The sequence below is a fragment of the Peromyscus maniculatus genome, chromosome 14 (assembly GCF_049852395.1).
Source record: "Peromyscus maniculatus bairdii isolate BWxNUB_F1_BW_parent chromosome 14, HU_Pman_BW_mat_3.1, whole genome shotgun sequence".
NCBI lineage: Eukaryota > Metazoa > Chordata > Mammalia > Rodentia > Cricetidae > Peromyscus > Peromyscus maniculatus.
Genome location: NC_134865.1, coordinates 1,194,915 through 1,215,441, shown reverse-complemented (window position 1 = coordinate 1,215,441; position 20,527 = coordinate 1,194,915). Strand labels below are relative to the sequence as shown.

At 43.4% G+C, this 20,527-nt stretch overlaps 1 protein-coding gene across 2 annotated transcripts in view; it reads right to left on the bottom strand.

Annotated features, from left to right (window-relative positions):
- Positions 1–934: 934 nt before the first annotated feature.
- The window catches only part of Map4k5 (mitogen-activated protein kinase kinase kinase kinase 5), a 94,389-nt gene continuing 74,796 nt past the window's right edge, over positions 935–20,527 (bottom strand). For both annotated transcript variants that reach the window (XM_076550550.1, XM_076550551.1), the window contains exons 23-31: positions 18,612–18,726; positions 18,242–18,300; positions 16,123–16,226; positions 15,577–15,754; positions 11,258–11,326; positions 9,638–9,730; positions 6,335–6,405; positions 4,307–4,362; positions 935–2,534 (exon numbers count right to left, since the gene is read on the bottom strand). In XM_076550550.1, the coding sequence (XP_076406665.1) occupies positions 2,447–2,534; positions 4,307–4,362; positions 6,335–6,405; positions 9,638–9,730; positions 11,258–11,326; positions 15,577–15,754; positions 16,123–16,226; positions 18,242–18,300; positions 18,612–18,726 (833 nt within the window). In that variant the 3' untranslated portion in view covers positions 935–2,446. The remainder of the gene's footprint in view (positions 2,535–4,306; positions 4,363–6,334; positions 6,406–9,637; positions 9,731–11,257; positions 11,327–15,576; positions 15,755–16,122; positions 16,227–18,241; positions 18,301–18,611; positions 18,727–20,527) is intronic.

Here is a 20,527-nt window from a genome sequence, read left to right as displayed (position 1 = left end):
GTGCTGGGTTGTATGTAACCACCATGCCGGGGCACTATGCAACTGATTTTTTTTTTTTTAAACTGATTGGATGTTGGGCCTCCTGAGCCATTTATTTTCTTTTTTGTTTTAATTTTTTTCAAATTAAAATATAATTATATAATTTCTCCCTCCCCTTTAATTTTCTTAACTTTTATTCTTTCATATTTACATTTATTTTCTGAGAAATGTCCTTAATTTTATATTATAAATCTTCAACTTGAACTACTCGTATTCTTTCCAAAAGTTCTTCTTGAAGCGTCTGCTTGTAAGTCGTGGTTATGACACCTATCTGGTCGTGACATCTTCCGAGGTCTCATCACCCCACCCATTGGTTTCTTCTAGGGCTCACCCCATTGCCTTCTCTGCCGTCACTCTTGACTGACTGCTTGCTCTGGCACAGGGAGGATTCCATTTTTACTGTAATGGTCTCTAGCCACACAGCTAATTAGCAGGGGGCCTCTGACAGCTGGCTCCTCCTCATGCCCTTTCATCTACAGTGGCACCTTCCAGACTCTGTTAGGACGGCTGTGGGGGCCAGTGAGAAAAAAGGATGCTGTCCTTGAATTTCCCCGATTCTGAGGACTGTCCTCCTGCCATCTATTGCATACAGCATTTCTCAGTCAGAGGACCTGCTTACATATCCCATATAAACAGTCACATGTGCATTCTATTTGACTGTTAGTGTGTGTGTGTGTGTGTGTGTGTGTGTGTGTGCGCGCGCGCGTGCGCGCGCATGTGCAGGCCAGATGACAAGGCTGTCAGTCAGTTCCTCCTCCTCTACCTTCACGTGGAGGGGTCCTGGGGATGGAAATTGGGCAGCAGCCAGGTTTGCATGGCTAGTGCCCCCATCCAGTGAGTATCCTGCTGGCCCTGACCCGACGGGTGCATTGTTAAAGAACGAACACTTCACAGCTGGCTTGTATAACATTTTATTACTTGTATATTGCATAGTGAGAAGAGCAGAGTCAGGAGGCTCTTGGTCTGGCTCAAGAACTAACCAGGATGAAGTGGTTAAGTTACTTAACTTGGTTAAACTCTTATTTCCTCATTGGAAAAATGGAGATGATACCATGTACTCTGTAGAACTGCTAACGATGAGATAGGTACATTGTTTTCCTGTCAAGTATCTGGTCAGACTATTTCTATAGTTTGCTGCTACTAGCTCCTGTTCATCACCTCAGTGCTAACTGTTCTTAATAAACGCATTAAGACAGTTGGTACCAACAGAACACGTCAATTCTGAATACTAAGAATTGTAAAAGAAAAACAAACTAAAAAATGGCCCTATCTTTTTATTTAGTATAGTGGCTTTTTAAAAAATATAAAAACAACATCATTTATCTATACTATCCCATCCAAAATTCCAATTTCACTTAAAGTATTTTTTTTTTCTTAAACCTACTCACAATGAACACCTATGCATGTGAAAACCCCAAGATACACGTGCAATTACTTTGCAGTTTCCCCGTTGGCATAATATAAGTAAAATACATAATATGGGCAGTTAAATACTTTCCTCTCAAACATTAGGGATCATGATATATATGAAGATTAATTTCTTGTGCATTATCCCTAATGTAAAAAAATCACAGGTATATTATACTGCTTGTCAAAAATATGGTAGTCACACCTAGACATGACACATCCCTGCCAAGGCTTTCTCCACCAGTGGTACTTCTGCACAAGCCCTTACAACCACCTGCAGTTGAAAACACAAACTCCCTTTAAGGCAACCCTGTGTGAAACTGTGTCATAAAATACTTTGTTAAATGAAATTGCATGTGCTGAACCCCCAAACACATTGCCTGTAGCCCCTAAAGTATGACTCTGTAAAGGTAAACAAGATTTCACACATCGTAAAAAAAAATCCAGCTGCTCTGCAACCTTCCTTTGCTAAAAGTTAGAAACATTACACCATTCCAGCAAGAGATTAATAAATAAGGATTAAATATCTATCTTACAAAAACATACAGAACGGCCAATGTCAAAGTGGAAGGCTTGTTTGATAACTTCTTATCAAATTATGTTCACTAAGAAGGAATAAGACCTGGTATAAAATGATAGGATGCTCACTAACCTCTCTCTGAAGATAATCATGAGTTATTTAAAAACACCATGGCACCTTGTTACAAACATTATTTTGTTTTTTTAAAAAAAGGACTGTGTTTCCTGGAACTAGAGGACTATTTGTCTCATAGCTTTTATTAAGCAAACTTGATATAACCACCACACAGTGGCAAGAGATTGATTAGCTGTTTCCAGCTACAGAAAATACTGAATTCTACCCTACTGTACAGACCATTTGATATAAACCCACAACAATTAAAGCGAGTCATACTGCAGTCTACATGGAATTCCCAGAAAACACTCTTGCTTTCCATGGAGTATATTCATCTTCTTGTCACTTGGAATTCCTTTCTGTTGCTTAGTAACTATTTTCATGTCCAGCTAAGATGTAGAGATTGCTGTGTGCCGTGGGGTTTTCTGTTGGTCTGCTTTCCAAAACGACAACCCTGAAAAGAAAAAGAAGAAAAGGTCTAAGTGTTGAAAATGGGTTTCAGTGTTCATAGCGTCAAACCGGCAGTCTGCCATATAATTACATAAAGTTCACAGAAACACAGCCAAAGTCCTTACCGTATTTTATAGCTTCAAACACAACTGAGTAACAATTGTTTTATATACAAAGAATTGGAACGGTGAGGATAGTCTTAGCTTATTCCAACTAAACCCAGATCTGCTCACTCACAGGAAGAAGGCTAGAGAATAAACAGGGCCCTAAGAGGTCATCTCAACTGCTCAGGGTCTTTGAAAACAAATGGTTTAAAACAAAGAGTGGAGTCAGGTGGTGGTGTCGCACACCTTTAATCCCAGCACTTGTGAGGCAGAGGCAGGCCGATCTCTGTGAGTTTGAGGCCAGCCCGGTCCACAGAGCAAGTTCCAGGACAGCCAGGACTGTTATACAGAGAAACCCTATCTCGAAAACAACAACAACAACAACAACAAAACAAAATAAAAAAAGAATGGAATGATACCCCACCTCTCTCTTTTCCCAGGTGTAAAGGCAGGGTCTAAAGAGTTGAAAGACTGACAGAAAAAAAAATCAAGAGCCATCCCATAGTATTTGAATTGGAGGAGAGGTTTAAGAATAAAATAAGGGATATTCCACACAGATAAGGAAGTCTAGAGGGCAGATGGAGGAGACAGTGAACACATAGTGAATATTTTTGTAGCATGTGAATTTTATGAAATTGGCACATTACTTTTGACGGCAATAAATATACAGCCTGTGCATTGTGGAAATGTAGAAGGCAAACATAAATTCACCTGTCTGCCCAGGGTTAGCCACTACTAGTGAGTCAGCAGGGAGAGGGGCTTGCTGAGGAGCCCCGCTACCTCGGTCTCACTCTTGGTACCCACACGGTGGAAATGTCCTCTGACCTGCACATGACTGTTGTAATGTGCCTTCATGGGTGTGTGTGCACACACAGACACACTAAAATGGAGAGAGATGGAGAGAGAGAGGGGTGGGGGAAGAGGGAGAGGAAACAAGATATAAAAACTTAAAGGATAGTTAAGGAGAAAAGGATGGGCGTCTGGGCTAAGGGGAGGAGAGAAAATCATCAGCTGTGAGGCCTCACCCTCCACCAGCAGAGGTCTCAGAATTACAGACCCACACTTCACTGCCAGTTCCTCCACAGGAAGCATCTCTTCCAGGTTCTGCTGCCTACTGTCTTCTTGCCACATTACTCACTGGGCTGCTATGCCCGGGGCTTACCTTTCTCACTCACTAAGGTAGTCATTGTTTTTCAAAAATTCCCCTTTCTCCTTATAATCCCTTCAAAGCCTTTAGAGTCTTTAGTTCCATTCTCCTGCTCCTCCCTCATGCATCTAACGCTTGAGCAATGATGGCTGGGATACCTAATTCCTTCTAACTAACATTGCTCTCCAGGCCCGAGCTGAGCATTTATGACATCAAACTACCATCAGGAGGTCATGTAATCCTTGGTAGAGAGCAACCCACCAAGAAGACACGATGGAACTAAAGGGACGTGCGGTCGTGTCACGGTTCTAGGGGTGTGAACACTACCATCGACATGTTTTGTCTTGGCTGAATAAACTGCCTCTCAAAGCACAATCCTTACCCTGAAAAGCCTGCAACACCAACACACAAAAATCTACGTTGATAGCCTCTAAGAATCCCGACCGGAACTCAACACAGGCTGCAGTGTAATCAGTGTGAGCTTCGGTACTTCCACCTAATTAAATCACCACAACCAATTGTTACCTGTCTGATCCCAAGAGGCGGAAAACTCTGGTCTCGTCTGAAATTTCCTGGGTGACCTAGGACAGAAAATACCCGTCAGTAACACCGTAGCCCTGACAGTGCTTACACAGTAAGGTAACGATCACTTCAACACAGCAATGGAAGAGAAGGAATATTTCAGAGATAATTCCCCAAATTGACTCCCCAAATCAAACATGTTTCAGCACGTTAGTTTTCTGACTACCTGTGAGTAGAAACGGGCTGATATTACAGAGCACCTAGTCTCTTCCAGCTACTTCCCTTAAGAACTCTGTGGGAAATGCTTTTGAATTCTTCTATTGTTGAAAAACAAAAGCAAAAACAACCAAACTGAGGCCAGAGGGGTTAAGTAAGGTACAAGGTCATGTAAGTCTTACTTTACAGTGAGGGCTATGGGGACACCATGGGCCAGGCTGTCATCCAGGGTTAGACCACCCCGTCTGCAGCTTTCTGCGGTCTGCAAAATCTGCACCACTAAGCACGAGCATTCCCCAAAGAGCGGGGAGTGTGGGTGTGACATTCATCCAAGATGGGCAGCCTTGATGCTTAGACCCCTGTCCCTCCTCTGAAGGAGTCGCTTCCAAGGTGCGTTCTGTACCCCTCCCTACGATTGAGCCCTGCTGTACAGCAGACGCCCACTCGTGTGGACGAGCTTTCCATGTCTCCTTCTTTCTATTTCTATGTGTCTCACCACATCACTTGTTTTCTAGAATCTATTCCCAGATAAACTACCTCCACGTGGGTTGTTATCTTGGGTTGGCCCTTGGAGAAACTCAAACTATGTGGCTATGATAAGTGTAGAACAGTTTATTAACAGGAGTTTGTAGTCTGTGTGAAGACAGAGTGAACATCAATCTGCAAAGAAGTTCAGTGCTATGTACACTCCAGGGAGCTAACTGTCATGTATGACGCTGAAATACTCTAATTACTGTGGAATGCTACTTTCCGCCGGAGGATAAACTCCAAGCAGGCTTACATCAAAGGATGAGAGCTCCAGCAGCAGAAAGACAGAGGTGCAGAGAGGCGCTCAGCTGAGAGGCCTCACAAGCAGGCACCACACAGCAGGGCATGCGCGTGAGCAGAAAGCACATTCCTAGCACGTGAGAGGCCCGGGGTCTGAGTTCCCCAAGGATGGAAACTGACACAATGACATAGCATTTAAGAACAATTAGTACAGCTGGGTGTGGTGCCATGCTGGAGTGCACGTGAACTTAGGGAAAGCTTGTCTTGAAAAACCAAAAAAAAAAAGAAAGGAAGGAAACAATTAGCCTCGTGGCAATAAGTAAGACTATAGATTTCATTAAATATGGGGACCTGATGACATTCAGTGACGTGGATCAGTAAATAAACCAACACACATTCAAAGACCACCGGCTTATACCATTTTTTTTCTCAGAAGTAGAAGTATTCATTTACATATAAATAAGGGTACAGATAAACTAAATTCAAATACGAGAGGACTCCATGCTTTCAGGTAGCTTCAGATTTATGAGCCTCTGGCACAGAAGAACCATACTGCTGGAAATGCTCCTATCAGAATGGAATTCCTCCCTCAGGTGGAAGCCAAGTCTATCTGCTGTAGCTGGGCATTGGATCATCTCAGCTAAAAGTGACACTTGAAGACCTTTCAGATCCATGCTCTGCCATTTAACTAGTCATGTGACATGTAAAAATGCCATTTAACTAGTCATGTGACATGTAAAAATGCCTACTCCCTGGATCATTTTGAGTTTTAAATATGCTAATATTTGTAAACTGTCTGGAAGAGAATAGGTCTTACACATTATTTATAACAACAGTATCTTCAACATTTTGGGGTTCTTTGTGGCTACTGGGTATTTAAAACCAAAATATAAAAGTGAGAGGAGAGAATACAGGCTTGCACCCTGTCACTTCATGACATCAGAGGCACTGAACAAGGCAATGTGACTGAGAGAAGAATGCATAAAACGAACATTTCACCATTAATAATCGTGTGTGGGAGTCAACGGAGGTAATCTGAGAACTTACCTCATCTGATTTGAAGCTTTTACCCTGCATCCCATGCTTCCAGAAGGCCAACACGCTGTCTTGAAGGCACACTGAAAAAGATGAGGGGAAATGAAAAGGAATCCCAGAGCATCACACTACAGATTTCCCTGTACTGTTTTTTTTTTTTTTTTTTTTTTTGGTTTTTTTGAGACAGGGTTTCTCTGTATAGCTTTGTGCCTTTCTTGGATCTCCCTCTGTAGACCAGGCTGGCCTTGAACTCACAAAGATCTGCCTGGCTCTGCCTCCCGAGTGCTGGGATTAAAGGTGTGCGCCACCACCGCCTGGCCCTGTACTGTTTTTTAAAAAAGATTTTATTACTTTTAATTACATGTACGTGTGACTGCAGGTGCCTGAAGAGACCATAGGCAAAGGATCCCCCTGAAACTGGAGTTACAGGTGGCTTTGAGCCACATGGATGCTGGGAACCAAATGCTGGTCACAGTCCACGCTCTTAAACACTGAGCCATCTTTCTGCCCCCTTCCCAACTGTTTTTAATAAATGATAATGTAAGGCTTTTCAAGTGCTCAGAGCAAAATTCCACTGTCTAGACAATTACTGCTCAACATTTTTGTGACTAAGGCGTGTCTAAATTCAAGTAATTTACTGAGACAGTTAAGCAGCCTTCAAAGATGTATGTTACAGGCATTCTTCCAACACGGGCTGACTTCTGCTAAGCTGGATATCGGCACACTAATTTATCTTCCATACGCTGTATGTTCTATTTTAAGTTATTAAAACAATAAAAACATGCAGCTAGGCTTTTGAATTTAAAAGAAGTTATTCAAGCAGCTATCAAGCAAGTAAGTTTTATGTTCATATTTTTCATATTGTAAAGTTAATTCAAAAATAAACTTGCTTCACAACCCAAAAGCTAATCACACATTGAATATTATGATCTCAGTCAATTGCTGAATTAATATCTTAGTGTTTTACTGACTAGTCTAAAAAATAGAATTAGAAAAACACAAACATTAAGAAACATAACGGTGAAAAAAGATAGAAAATAACTACTGTCTTTTTTTGTTTTTTTTTTCCCTTGTGCTAGGGAGTAAATTTAGGGCTAGTGTATGCCAGACAAGCGTGTATTTCTTATTAGAGAAACAAGGATGTAGTTAGTGTAAGAATGTCTGGGACATAATTCAACCTAATAAAAACAGAAGGACTTGACGATGACAGGTCACATGTGTTCCACTAGTTGTGACAACTGAAGAATCCAGTTACTTGCCTTATTTTGAGAAATGATTTAGATTCTCTGGGAGAGGATCCTTGTGATCATTTTAAGATTTATTTGAATGAGGTGATGGAGATTTAGGAGGAGCAAACTTTTGTACAACAATTAAAATTCTCCAAATAATGTGACACATAAGACATCAGTACATCTCAGCTCCGATGACGAGGACCTAGACCTACGCCAGATCCCTGTGTGAAAATGTGACATCCTGGGACCTGGCATGCAGCAGCACAGCATCTGATAGAGTGAGGGGGAAGCAGGCCTCCAGGACGCCTTCTGCCTGGCTCTCTGCTTCGGCAGGCTACACTTCCATCACAAGCCAGGCATTTTTCTGTTAGCGGTCACACAAGAACACAACCTAGTTTACTGATTTTTGGTGCTGGGATAGTACCCAGGGTCCTCGTGTACTCTACTACTGAGCTATGTCCTGTGCCCTACCCTCTAGGTTATAGCAAAATTCTAGTTTAATGTGAGAAACTCAGGTTAGAGTATTTTTTTTTAACTAGTTACAACAATTTTAAAAGCCATATGCAGGTAATTATATGATATATGTGTGTGTGTGTATCCTTTTTTTTAAAATGGTAAAATCATAGAATCAATTGTTTAAAATATTTTTCTCACAACTTCTATTTCTCCTGGGGAAAATGCTGACTTACCAGCAAAAAAGAAGGATGTGGAATTATAATTTTTTGTTGTTTGAGGCAATATAGTTTCACTTATATAGTTTGGCTTGGAACTAGACCAGGTTAGCCTCAAACTCACAGAGACCTGCCTGCCTCTGCCTCCCAAGTGCTGGGGTTTAAAAGTGTGCACCACCACACCCGATCCTGTAATGCTTAAAAAAAAAATCATAAAATGGATGAGCACTCTAAAGTAAACTACTAACAAGGAAACAAAACAACGCATTCCTTACTACAGCCTCAGGAAACACTATTCATTTATAGTTTTTAAAGATTTATTTTTATTTTGTGTCTATGAATGTTTTGCTGGCATTCATGTATGTGTACCACATGTGTACCTGTGGGATACCCAGACACCAGTATTTTGGACGGTTGTGAACTACCATTATGAGTGCAGAGACTCAAACCTGGGTCCTCCGCACAAGCAACAGTGCTCCTAAGTGATGGGCCGTCTCTCCAGCTCCGAGATTTCCTTACTTTTATTTTATGTGTTTTGTCTGCATGCATGGCTGTGCATCACATGTGTGCAGGGCCTGTGGAGGAATAGGGAACCAGATCCCCTGAAATTGAAGTTGTAGACGGATGTGAGTGGCCGTGTGGGTCCTTGGATGTGAACCCAGGTCCTCTAGAAGAGCATTCAGTGCTTTTAACCTTGGAGGCATCACTTTGGCCCCAAACTTACTATTTATATAGAAACAGATCTAAAATCTTTTTTTTTTTCTTTTCTTTTCTTTTTTTTTTTCGAGACAGGGTTTCTCTGTGTAGCTTTGCGCCTTTCCTGGGACTCACTTGGTAGCCCAGGCTGGCCTCGAACTCACAGAGATCCGCCTGCCTCTGCCTCCCAAGTGCTGGGATTAAAGGCGTGCGCCACCACCGCCCGGCTCAGATCTAAAATCTTAACCATCAATAACGGGAACTAGACACTGGTGATAACGAAGTACAGCGGACCAAACGGAATGGTCACATCACACAAGCACCTTCATGACGTGGAAAGAACTGGGAAAGTATAATTCACTCAGTACAAGAACGGTAATACTGAGCATCTTTAAAAACCAATACCCAGGAAACAAGGACACGGACAAGACCAGTGCTGCCCACTGTGGCAGCAACTGGCTGTTTATGTCAAGTCCAATCAAAAGGAGACCGTGATCAAAGTGAACTCCACATATGAAACTGACAGAATAAAAACTCAAAATGAAATTAGCTGAAAATTTAGAAAGTACTTTGTGGCACTTGCCACATGAACTAGTGCATCCGATAACAGTATTTCTATCGGCTCAGAGCTACGGGACAGCTGCTAGTCTACACAACCCCAGTAGAGAATGAGCAAAGTCTCCAAATATCCAAGTCAGTAACAGAACAGGACTCACCGACAGACTCAATGCGGAAGTCAAAACTTAGCTCAGAGGCCAGCTTCTTACTTGACTTTAGTTTTCCTTGTAGGTTTACAATTTTTACAAATTCTTAAAAGAAATAAAAAAAAAAAAAGTTAAGACTGGAAATGAAAATTTCCTAAAACCAATATAATGAATTTTATATGGGGTCAAATAATATATTCTTAATAAGGTTCAGAGATTTATCCTGATTGGGATATGCCTAGTGAGAAACTGGAATTAATGTTTTAAAAGATACACAATTACAGTGCTGTTTATTTAGTAAGTGAGATTTTTGCTACTTTTAAAATTAAATAGATATACCGAACATCAATATCTTCATTTTTAAAAGTGGCTACTTTGATGCTCAAATATTTAGTGATGAGTTGTGATTTTTTCCCTCACATCCCACAGCATTTGCCAAGCAGCACTTGCTCAGTTCCCGACTCTGCCATTTGAGCTCCAGGTCTGTGAGGCACAGTGGGCCCCAGGGCAGTAAGCTCTGCGTGGGGACATGTCAACACAGCCTCAAGGAGGCCTGAAAAACACCCTTTGCTTTTCGACTGTCCACTCCCATGATTCGAGATTACAAGCTTATCTCCACTGCTGTCTACCCAAACCAACTGATAAGCCACAGAGCTGGGAAGACAGTTTCCAAGACCACTTCTGTAACAGCAGAAACTGGTTTAATCAGGAACCACCGAGCCTTGGTCATCGATGTGCTCCTAACATTGTGTTACAATGGAGGACACTGACGAACAGTAAGCATGAGGTCCTCCCTTCCATGACTCACAAGGTGCAGGGCTTTAGCAGGAAGCCTTAGGCTTCTTAAATTCCGGTTATGCTTATCTGGTTAATAACAAAATGTGTATCTTTTAGGATGAGAAAACTGATGCAATGTCCTTCTAGGTAACTTTGTGACGCTCTTACTTGACTGGTGTTTAGAGTCAACCCCTAGCCAAGGGATGGTAGCCATGAAGCCTTGTGGGCTTGGTTTACTCAGTTGGTGTATTAGATGATCTTACACACACAGCTAGTTCAGCCACTAACAGGAGACTGAAAATAGACTAATCAGAGCAAAGACAGCCATGTTTCAAACATAATCCCAAGACTGGTCCAGTCTGTCCTGCAGTACTAACTACATAAAGATCAGATGGGTTTTAAGAACCAGAGTGCCTCATCTGCCAAATCAAAGTAACACTGCTGCTAAGTTGTTTTTTCCTGCCTTCCCTGCTTACCCACAACACACTTCCACTAATGCCGTCTCCCCTGCACCACAAGGTCAAGGGCGGCAGGTGGAGTGTCAACTGACAAGCCTCCAACAGTTAATGTCAAGGATCCTAGGGTCACAGTTTACTGTGACCTTTACTCTCATTCATTACAGTGGGAGGGAGCCGCTTATTCAGAAATTCCCTAAGAGTGGGACAGTGCTAAGGTCCATCCCCCACGTGAGCCAAAGGGAAAGCGAAAAGATGGCCCCAGGGGACAGAGCAATGACCCTCTTTGTCAATACAATCAGGTCGCCTAAAGAGGAGGCTTGACTGACAGAGTCAGTTTCATTAAAGGGGCTGCTTTATGAAGTAGAACACTCAAAATAAACTTTAAAATAATACTCACTGTCTAAACACACCAAAACAGTATCTCTCTCCAACTGCGTCACGTGAATGGAATCCAGCTGTTGGCTGCCTAAGTGGGGAAACGTTACAGTTAGCAACATGCTTCAGTAAACCAGGGCTCAGAAAACCAGCACAAAGTCTGACGCTCACTGTGATTTGCTCTTTAAAATATGGTGCAAATTGCACTTTGTCATGTTATCATTAAAAAAATAGCTATGTATTCCAGTTTAGGAGAACAAATGTCAGCTCTAACATGGATAAACTGAGCTGAGAAATGTAGCATTGCTTTAATTACTACTCTTGTTCTGGAAAGGCAGATGAGGGCAAATATGGGGAAGGAAAGGAAGACACACACATCAGTTAGCTTTTGTTCTACACTTAGGAGAGATGGAATCTGTCAGGGCCAAAGGAAACTCCACTTCCCCAAACCCCAAAAGCCCGTCCATATATCCAGAAATGAGCTTAACCTGGGCTACAGGAGGATTTCTGGTGGTTAGATAGAAGCCAGCATTCCTCAGGAACTTGAGAGACTAGTTCCCATCTACCAAAGGAGTCCTTTCCCTTACTTCTGGCCGAAGGGACATGGCTACCTTTGGCGCCTATCAGCGTATCAAAGCCCATGCTGGCTCCAGGCCCCCTCAGCATCACAAGTACCGACCACACATTTCAGAGTCCAGGCTGGCATCCTAGTTCTCACCTCCTCCTCTGCCCTACACTCCGTCCAGCTCATGGGCTTCCCTCCCCACAGCTACTCCTTCTCCTTCTAACCCCACTGGTGTTGACAGGCTTCTGTCTCTATGCTTCGTCTACTCTCCACCCCCTGCTCTTCTCCCCTGTTTTCAGTCAGTCCCGCCATGTCCAGTCTCCTGGCCACATTCAGTCTATCTCTTTCTGCTCTGGATTCTTGCAGGTGCCTTTGGCTGTTCTCTCTCTCACATCTACAATAAAAACCTTCCCCTTAACCATACCATGAGCAGTCATGTCGTCAGCTTATACAACAGGCACATGGTGCCTCTTACAGACCGACCACTGAGTAGCACAGTAGACCACATCATCAATACAACCAACACATTATCTTTAAGGTGATACACCAACCGTAATTTTTCTCAGCTAACCCATGTTCATTCACTCACTCAACAGATACAAGGAGTGACCATGCAATAAAGGATCACGTACGCAGTAAGGACTCAGAATCTGGGAAGAAGGACTCCTAGAAGGACTCCTAGAACAGAGGGCATTTCAATACTCCAGCTTTGCCAACTGCAGGCTCTCGGCTCAACAACAACCATGGCTAGGAGTTAGATTAACAGTTGCCTGTGAAAACGAAACCTAATGATAGGCTAAAAGCTGGACTAGAAAGGGTGCCTCGCCTGTGTGCAAGGAAGATCTGATGATGGCCTCAGAGGCCTGGCTCAGCTCAGGAAGTAAGTTTTGGTCTGTTTTCACTTTAGCTGGGACAATGTTAATGCTGGATATAATATGACCTCAGGCATTAGAACACAACAAAGCCTCAAAAACCAACTCAAACTCTGAGATTCCAAAGATTCAACAAATTTCTCCCCCGAGGACTGGAGCCCCCAGAGCACCACCTGGAAGAAAGAGGCTGTACATCGCCACCAGGGAACCATGCAATGGTGGGCGGCGCTACAGCAACCGGCAAACAACCTGTGCGGCTATGGATAACCATTATTTGAGTTTTTATTGTTATTTTTAAAGATAACAGTCTTTGTTGTTGTTGTTTTCAATCCTTTTGAGCCAGGGTTTCATTATGTGACCCTGCCTGCTCTTGCCTCTGGAATGCCGGCATTAAAGGCGTGCGCCAGCATCCCAGCCCAATCATGCTGTTTTAAACTGATCTACAGCCGCTTTCTGAGTGCCACTTGCCTAACAGGGAACCATTTCTATCTAGACTGCTTACTTTGGCAACAGGCAGGCAATGCTACTTCACACCTTTCCGTGACCTTCACAGGAGGCACACACCCAACTGCAGAAGCCGCCAAGCCACACGGAAAGGCAAGGTACAGGCGCAAACGCCTTCCTTCTTTACCCTACAGGAAACCACGGCTTGGTCCGAGCGGGGGAATTCAGAGTTCAGGGCATGCCAGCTTGTTAAATCTCCAGGAACAGTCACGTGACCTCAGGCTGTTGGTCTGAGACCGCCTCTGATGGCTGTGTCACTCTTTAGGTGACCACAACAAATGGCTGCAGCAAAGGTCATGTTGTAAAGCTAGGACATCTCTGGGTCACACTGATTTGTCTCTGTAATGTGCGTGATCAAACACAGGCCTTGCGTATGCTAGTTACAGACACTACCACGGAGCTGCGCCCCAGGCTTATACTGAAAGTGACACTCACGTGGGGTGGACGGCAAGCTTCCCTAGTGGGGATGCTTAGTGAGTTCTTAGAACTCCGTCCGTACGCTATCAAAGCCAGGAGGCACCAGATGCAATACTGTAATGTGGTGGAGACTGAACAGTGGTCTAAGAAGGCCGCCACAAACCGCCTGAATTCTTTTCAAAGTGGCCTCATAAATCAGGGTTGACAGATGACAAAATAACACAGAAGCACAACAAGCAGGAAAGCGAGGGTCCCCTCTCTTCATACTCCACAGATTTAAGAGAGAAATTCTTCAAAGTCCCCTCGGACAGTGCTTTTGAAACAGACATTTCATTGTCATTAACCAGTTACCCTGGGGGGTTAGCGAACATCAGAATCATCCCCAACCACAGCCCCAGCCTGTCAATCATCTTCCCCATGCCTGGACCCTGCAGACTTCCTGTCTTCGCAGCCTAGTCCATTGGGCTTGCAAGGATCCTTTTCAGTGCCTACAGGTGAGAACACACGGCGCCTGTCCTTTGACTTCTCACTTGCTCCATGTTCAAGTCAGCCTCCTTCTCTTTCTTCCCTCGACCCAGGATCCCCGTATGTAGCCGGGGTGGCCTGGCTCACTGTCCCCCACCTTCACCCGCTAAGTGTTGAGACTGCAGGCTTGTGCCATCACAGCCCACACAGGTTCACATCTGTCATGGTTGAGTACTAGTCCATGGTGGAGATGTACAAGTTCTTCACCTATCCATCAGCTGAAATCAATCTAGGGTGATTCCACATCTTGGTTATTGTGGAGAATGCGGCAATAACTATGTGTGTGCAGCTCTCTTTTCAGCATACTGATTTTGTTTTCTCTGGAAAAGAGGTCATACCTAACAGTGTAACTGCTGGGTGATGTAGCAGTTCCATTTCTAGCCTTCGAAAGGCCTCGAATTCTTTCTGTAACGGCTGCACTAACTGAATTCCGCCAGCAGCTTCTCCCTGCATCCTCACCTGAGTTTGCTACTGCTCGGTCTTGGATGGCATCTCACACCACTACTGACTTGCATTTCCCTGTTGGTTATATCTAGTGGTACTGGGTATTGTTTTCATTGGAAAAATGTATTGACTGATTTTTCTAAACCTGAACTGTGAGCAAAACTTCCAGAGCTTTCACTGAGATACGTGTAACAAACTTCTACATTAACCAGCCAATCGTAGAAAGAACAATAAATATTCCAATGGAAAAGCTTGAAGGCCACTTCAGAAATGTCTATCCATGTCTGGAGAGCACACCCACCAGTTGTAAAAGGTAATGGTGGTGGGGAATAAGAAAAACAGGACAGGGACAGGAGGGACCTTTCTTAGCTTGAGATACATAACTATTTAGTAAGCCCAAAGGCAAACTTGTAACAACTCAGACTTGAAATAGAAAAAGAAAAAAGTTTATTTATGTGTATGATGTTCGCCTGCCTGTGTGTCTGTGTGTCACAAGCATTGCCTGGTGCCCATGCAAGCCACAAGAGGCCATCAGACCCCTGGAACTAGAGCTGTGAGCCATCTCATAGGTGCTAGGAATTGAACCTGGGTCCTCTGCAAGAGCAGCCAGCTCTTAACCATGGAGCTATCTTCAATTACGTCAACAACTCAGACTTTTAAATGCCAAGGATATTTAAAACTTCTTCAGTAAAATTAATTTGTGTAAAAATTCCTTGGGCAAGGGGCCAATGAGATGCTTGCTGTGAAGCCTGATGACCTCAGTCAGGGCGATCCTTAGCATCCACACAGTGTAGGGGGAGAACTGACTCCCACAAGTACGTGCACCACCCACACCTAAAAAAAAACAGTCCTTGGGCAAATGGAGATCACAACTACATGTAGGGAATTTCTTGGGCTTACTTGGAACATTACACTTGCATTTTTCATTTCTGAGACCACAATGATTGAAATTAAGCCTTTTGCATCTAGTATAGGCGAAAGCATGGATCGTAACATAAAGTGAAAAACACTCACCTGCACCGATTTCTGTAAACCAGGAAGATGCAGAATTCAAGTTGATTGTCTCAAACTGAACTACTTGGTTTGACTCGGTGCCTTTGCTGATAGCCACACAAACCATGGGGTACTCCTGTTCTGGTATTACCAGCATTTCAAAGACATTCAGTGGACTTGGCAAAGGAAAATCAAAATGCTGCAACAAAAAACCAAGAGAAATAAGAGACATGTAGCAATCTTCTGTTCACACCGTGTTGAGTGAAGTCAGCTGAAAGGCTGGAGTCACCCTGTCTCATTCTATACAAGTTCGCCTCTCTGATGACGAGTGTGAGTGCCTCTGGAGAGACTTAGAGTACTGGCCACACTGCTGTTTGTGGCTAGGATGAGTCCAGAGCTTATTAGTAACAGTGAGTTACAGAGAAGGTATTACGAAGCACCTCAACATCACACACAGTTCCCACAAACTCTCAGGGGTTGTGTCTATAGTAGTAATTACAGCTTTAGCCTAGTGTAGCTACTCACAGTGTTTTGTCAAGAAGGAAAATGTAAAAAAGCCACATGTACCTTTATCAACATGAATTTCTGCATCGGTTCATACCACTGCAGCAGAACAATTCCAGACTGCAAAGCTCCGCAGAGGTATTTATGTCCCGTGTAAGGGTTTCTAACTGAAAAGAAAGAAAAAAGATAAAAAACCCACCCACGTGCACAACACTGAATGCTTTTGTGAGAAAATAGTTCATCTAAAATGACAGCTGAACTACATTCACTTAACAGCTAAGAGGCGTTTCTTTCTTTTCTTTTGAGACAGGCTCTTACTATATAGTTCTGGATGGTCTGGACCCCACTCTGTAGACTGGGCTGGCCTTGAACTCACAGAGATCCCCCTGCCTCTGCCTCCCGAGTGCTGGGATTACAGATGTGCACTCCCTCTCCTGCTCAGGTTATTTTTCTTTATGAAGGCAGATGCTGGTATGAGGAAATGCCAGTGGTGTGTTGTGAATCAACTGTAGTGCAGAAGGAAAAATTATTTGAAGTGACTTTTTTTTTAGCTGACAAACTACTGTCTTAACCAAGATGATAAGAATGGGTAGAAAATAAATGTTGCCTTTCATTTTTATTTAAACAAAAAATACCAATTGGAGATGACAGATATTTCTTTCTAAATGTCTTTAATATGCTGAGTACTTAGCCATGGGAATTTTTGATGTGATCTATACTGTCAGTTCTAAAACATGGAAGCTACTCTATAAACCCAAAACCTGCTTCTAAATAATCTGAAATGATAAAATCTGAGGTCCAGGGACAACTGGAACTGATACATAATGTTTCTATGACAGAGCAGCTTGAGGGATGATGAAGATAACTTACCATGTTGATTGGATATGCATGTATTAATTCATCTTTTTGTAACACCCTTGGCTCAAATCTACAAAAATCATCTGGGTCGTTTTCTCTCCCGAGTGTGACTCCCAACAACCACAATATACAATGGTTATGTGAGCAGGTACTAGCTCTAAGTTCTGTAGAACTGTGTCAAGTCTTAGGACTATAAGCTTCTAGACTTTTCTGGGCCACAGATCTTGGGATGACGACAGACAAATGACTCTCCCCAGGAAGCTGAAATCTGGTTATATCGTCTCGCACTGTGCAATTTCTCAGTCAGTGAAAGCCTGAGTATACCGTGGTGGTTCCAGGGATTACATCACTTGGTGACATGTCACTTAAGCACAACGGTTGAAGTCGCCCAATGACATACGCATCACAAGGGACACATGACTGCAGACAGGCACACTGGGGTTGAGGCGTTTGTTCTACAGAGTATCTTTTCATGAAGATAAACACGTAAGCTCCCTTAGCAAACAAACAAACCCTGGAAGTTAGGAGTCCAAGACCCAGATCTGATTCTAGGTTCTATTACTCCCTTGTGACATCATCACTGTCCAGAACTGTTGAGGGATAAGTGTGATAGTCATGTAGTAAGGAACATAACTGCTGCTTCAAAAGAAGTCCATCCTCTACCATTCCTGTCCCGAGAGACAGCCGCTAAGCCTTTGGAATGCTATGCTTGAGCCCTCATCATGCCTTATATCTAACAACACAATTTAGGGCAGGGTCAGCAACAGCAGACAATTTTAGTACGAGGAGCTGGTCATGCCAGAGACCAAGAGTGTGCCTCTGGGTGGGGGGCTTTGACTCACTAGCGTCAGCTGGTCAATGGAGGGGTCAGATGGGAGAATGGCCATGTGGGTCATCTCACACCTTCATGATGGAGCCTCAGTAAAAACTCAGGATGCTGGAATCAACAGCTGAGTGGTGATGCTGTGTGAACTGCCACACAGTCACACCATGAGGGACCACACTGGTGTCCACTACTTCAGCAGCACCACCACGGGCAGGCCTGCCCCTGCCTCCCGCTCTCCTTCACACAGCGGGTTTGAACCTGTATTCTACCGTGCAATCACAGCCGCAGACATCACTCCTGTCAGTGAGTCTGTGAGTCCTTCTAGCCAGTTTTTGAATCCGAGGGTAGTTCAGGGTTAATACCAACACAGATGATGCTAGGCCACAGCTGGTTACGCTCTCCTCCTGACTTTTCATCTTATTTGTACTGTGAGATTCCTCAGGTAATAAAGATACCGAAAGCTGTGACCGTCCGGCGGGAGAAGCAGGGTTTACTCACCGATGCAGCACTTATGGCAGCCTTTTGTATCGGGGATCTTCGTGGTCAAGGCAAACTTTCTGCAAATATAAGACAATATGAATGAACTCTGTTGTGGCCTCCATATGGTGACATATGAACCAGCTGTACCAGAATCAGACAGGAAGGGGCTTAACAAACAAAAACAAGAAAAACAAAACACTGCCTTGGACTCTGCCTGCAGACTGTGGTTTTATAAGATGAAGAATTTGTTATAAAATTTCCATAAGTGATTTTCATGCAGGAAGCATGAATTATTTCCAGTTTGGATGACATGTAAGTTAAGAACAGGAAGCTTAAAAATAGACACAAATACCCTCACCCCCAGGAGGATTGAAATGGTATTCTGTACCTTGGCAGAATGCGGTCAGGAAACCTATGAGTTTGGATATGGGCAGCTAATCCTGGTTTCTTGGCTTGTTCAAACAAAGCGATAAGATTGTGAGAGTAGAGCTGAGAGGTTTTTCCTGTAAAAAAAAAAAAGAAGAAGGAGGAGGAGGAGGAGGGGAGGAAGAGGAAGAGGAGGAGGAGGAGGAGGAGGAGGAGGAGGAGGAGGAGGAGGAGAAGAAGAAGAAGAAGAAGAAGAAGAAGAAGAAGAAGAAGAAGAAGAAGAAGAAGAAGAAGAAAGTTACTTTTACTAGAATACATTTCAGGAGAGAAAAAAGACAATTTCAAGTAAAATAAAACACAGTTAGCTGGGTGTGGTGGTGCATGCCTTTAGTCCCAGGAATTAGGAGGCAGAGGCAGGCAGATCTCTGTTGAGTTCACGGCCAGCCTGGCCTACACAGTGAGTTCCAGGACAGCCAGGGAGACCCTGTCTCAAAACCACCAAAAAGAAAAGAAAAATAAAATTACCTTCTAAAATGATGAATCCAGTAATGTTCAAGGACCAAGCAAAACAGAAAAACATGTAAGAACACAACAAACAAGCCTGGTTAATATTATTTTGAAAGGAAAGGGTAAAATTACTTTTAAGCAAGCAGATCATTCTGTCTAGGCACATTCTCACAACTAGGTGATCTGGGAAGAATAAAAGTAAACCTGATGGATACTAATGATGAAAGATAAACTGTTAAACACTAGTGTACACGTGTGTTACAGTTACAAGTACACACACACACACATACACACACACACACACACAATTCTATAATACTGTGATATCTCTTTGGGACAGATCTACCCATCAGCAATCCATAGATTTACCTTCAATTAAAATTGATTGTGATAAATATTTAAAAGTATAGATTATCATACCAGGAAAAGTGAAACAAGCCAGTACTATACATAGCCAATTGCAGCCACGCTTAACAGGAGAGACATGTAAACATCATCTGATTCCTCACCAACGGTGTGACAGACAGAGTGACAACACTAACCCTTTCACTAGCAGAAACACATTACCCAGGGTATTTCATCCTCACAACTGTGTTTTCTCAGAACAGAAACGTTCCGGCCAACACAGCATCCTTCTTTTTACGTCTCTCTATACTCACTATCTCTGGTACCTATGCTCTTTCCATTTTAGGAGTAACTCTAACTGCACTACAGAAATGAACTAATCATAAATGATTTCCCGCTATCCCATTTTATTTCATGTGTACTATGTGCGGTTTTAAATGTTCAGTGTCTTTATGTCTGAAGACAGCTATGTCTAATGATAAAAGTAGCAAGAGTTAAGAAAAGTTATGTACAAAACTATGTACAAAATTCAGAGTTGCTGCTCAGATGTGCAGCAGGAGGGCCTGGTAGACTAGGAGGCCCAGGAGTGAGAGGCCATGGCAGTTTCCACTGGGGCTCATGGAGGGACAGTGGAAGACAAGGAGTGGATTCCTTTTACTGAGATGGAATGCCTGGTCAAATCCCCGGAGGGCCACCTGCCTCCCTGCCATCAAGGAATCTGCAGTCACATTTTTCCTGAGCATTCCTCCAGGATGAGGTTCTAATCTTGCCAGTACAGAAGGAGACTCAGGGCGATGGGCCAGCTTCAGGGCTTGTCACTACTGGGACTACAATGCTCATGCTGGGCTTGGTGGTAAGTGCTCCAAGGAGGTAGCCCCTGCCATCCGAGGGGCCATCATCTTAGTCAAGTGGACACACTGTCCCCTGTCTGGAGAGACTACTGGGGTACCAAGATAGGCAAACCCCACACCCTGTCATCCAAGGTGACAGGCCACTGTTTGTGATGGCCCACAGATGCTCTCTAGTGAGACCTTACTCAGGGTCTGAGCTGGCTTTATCCAGCAGGGCTACATAATGGGATGATTT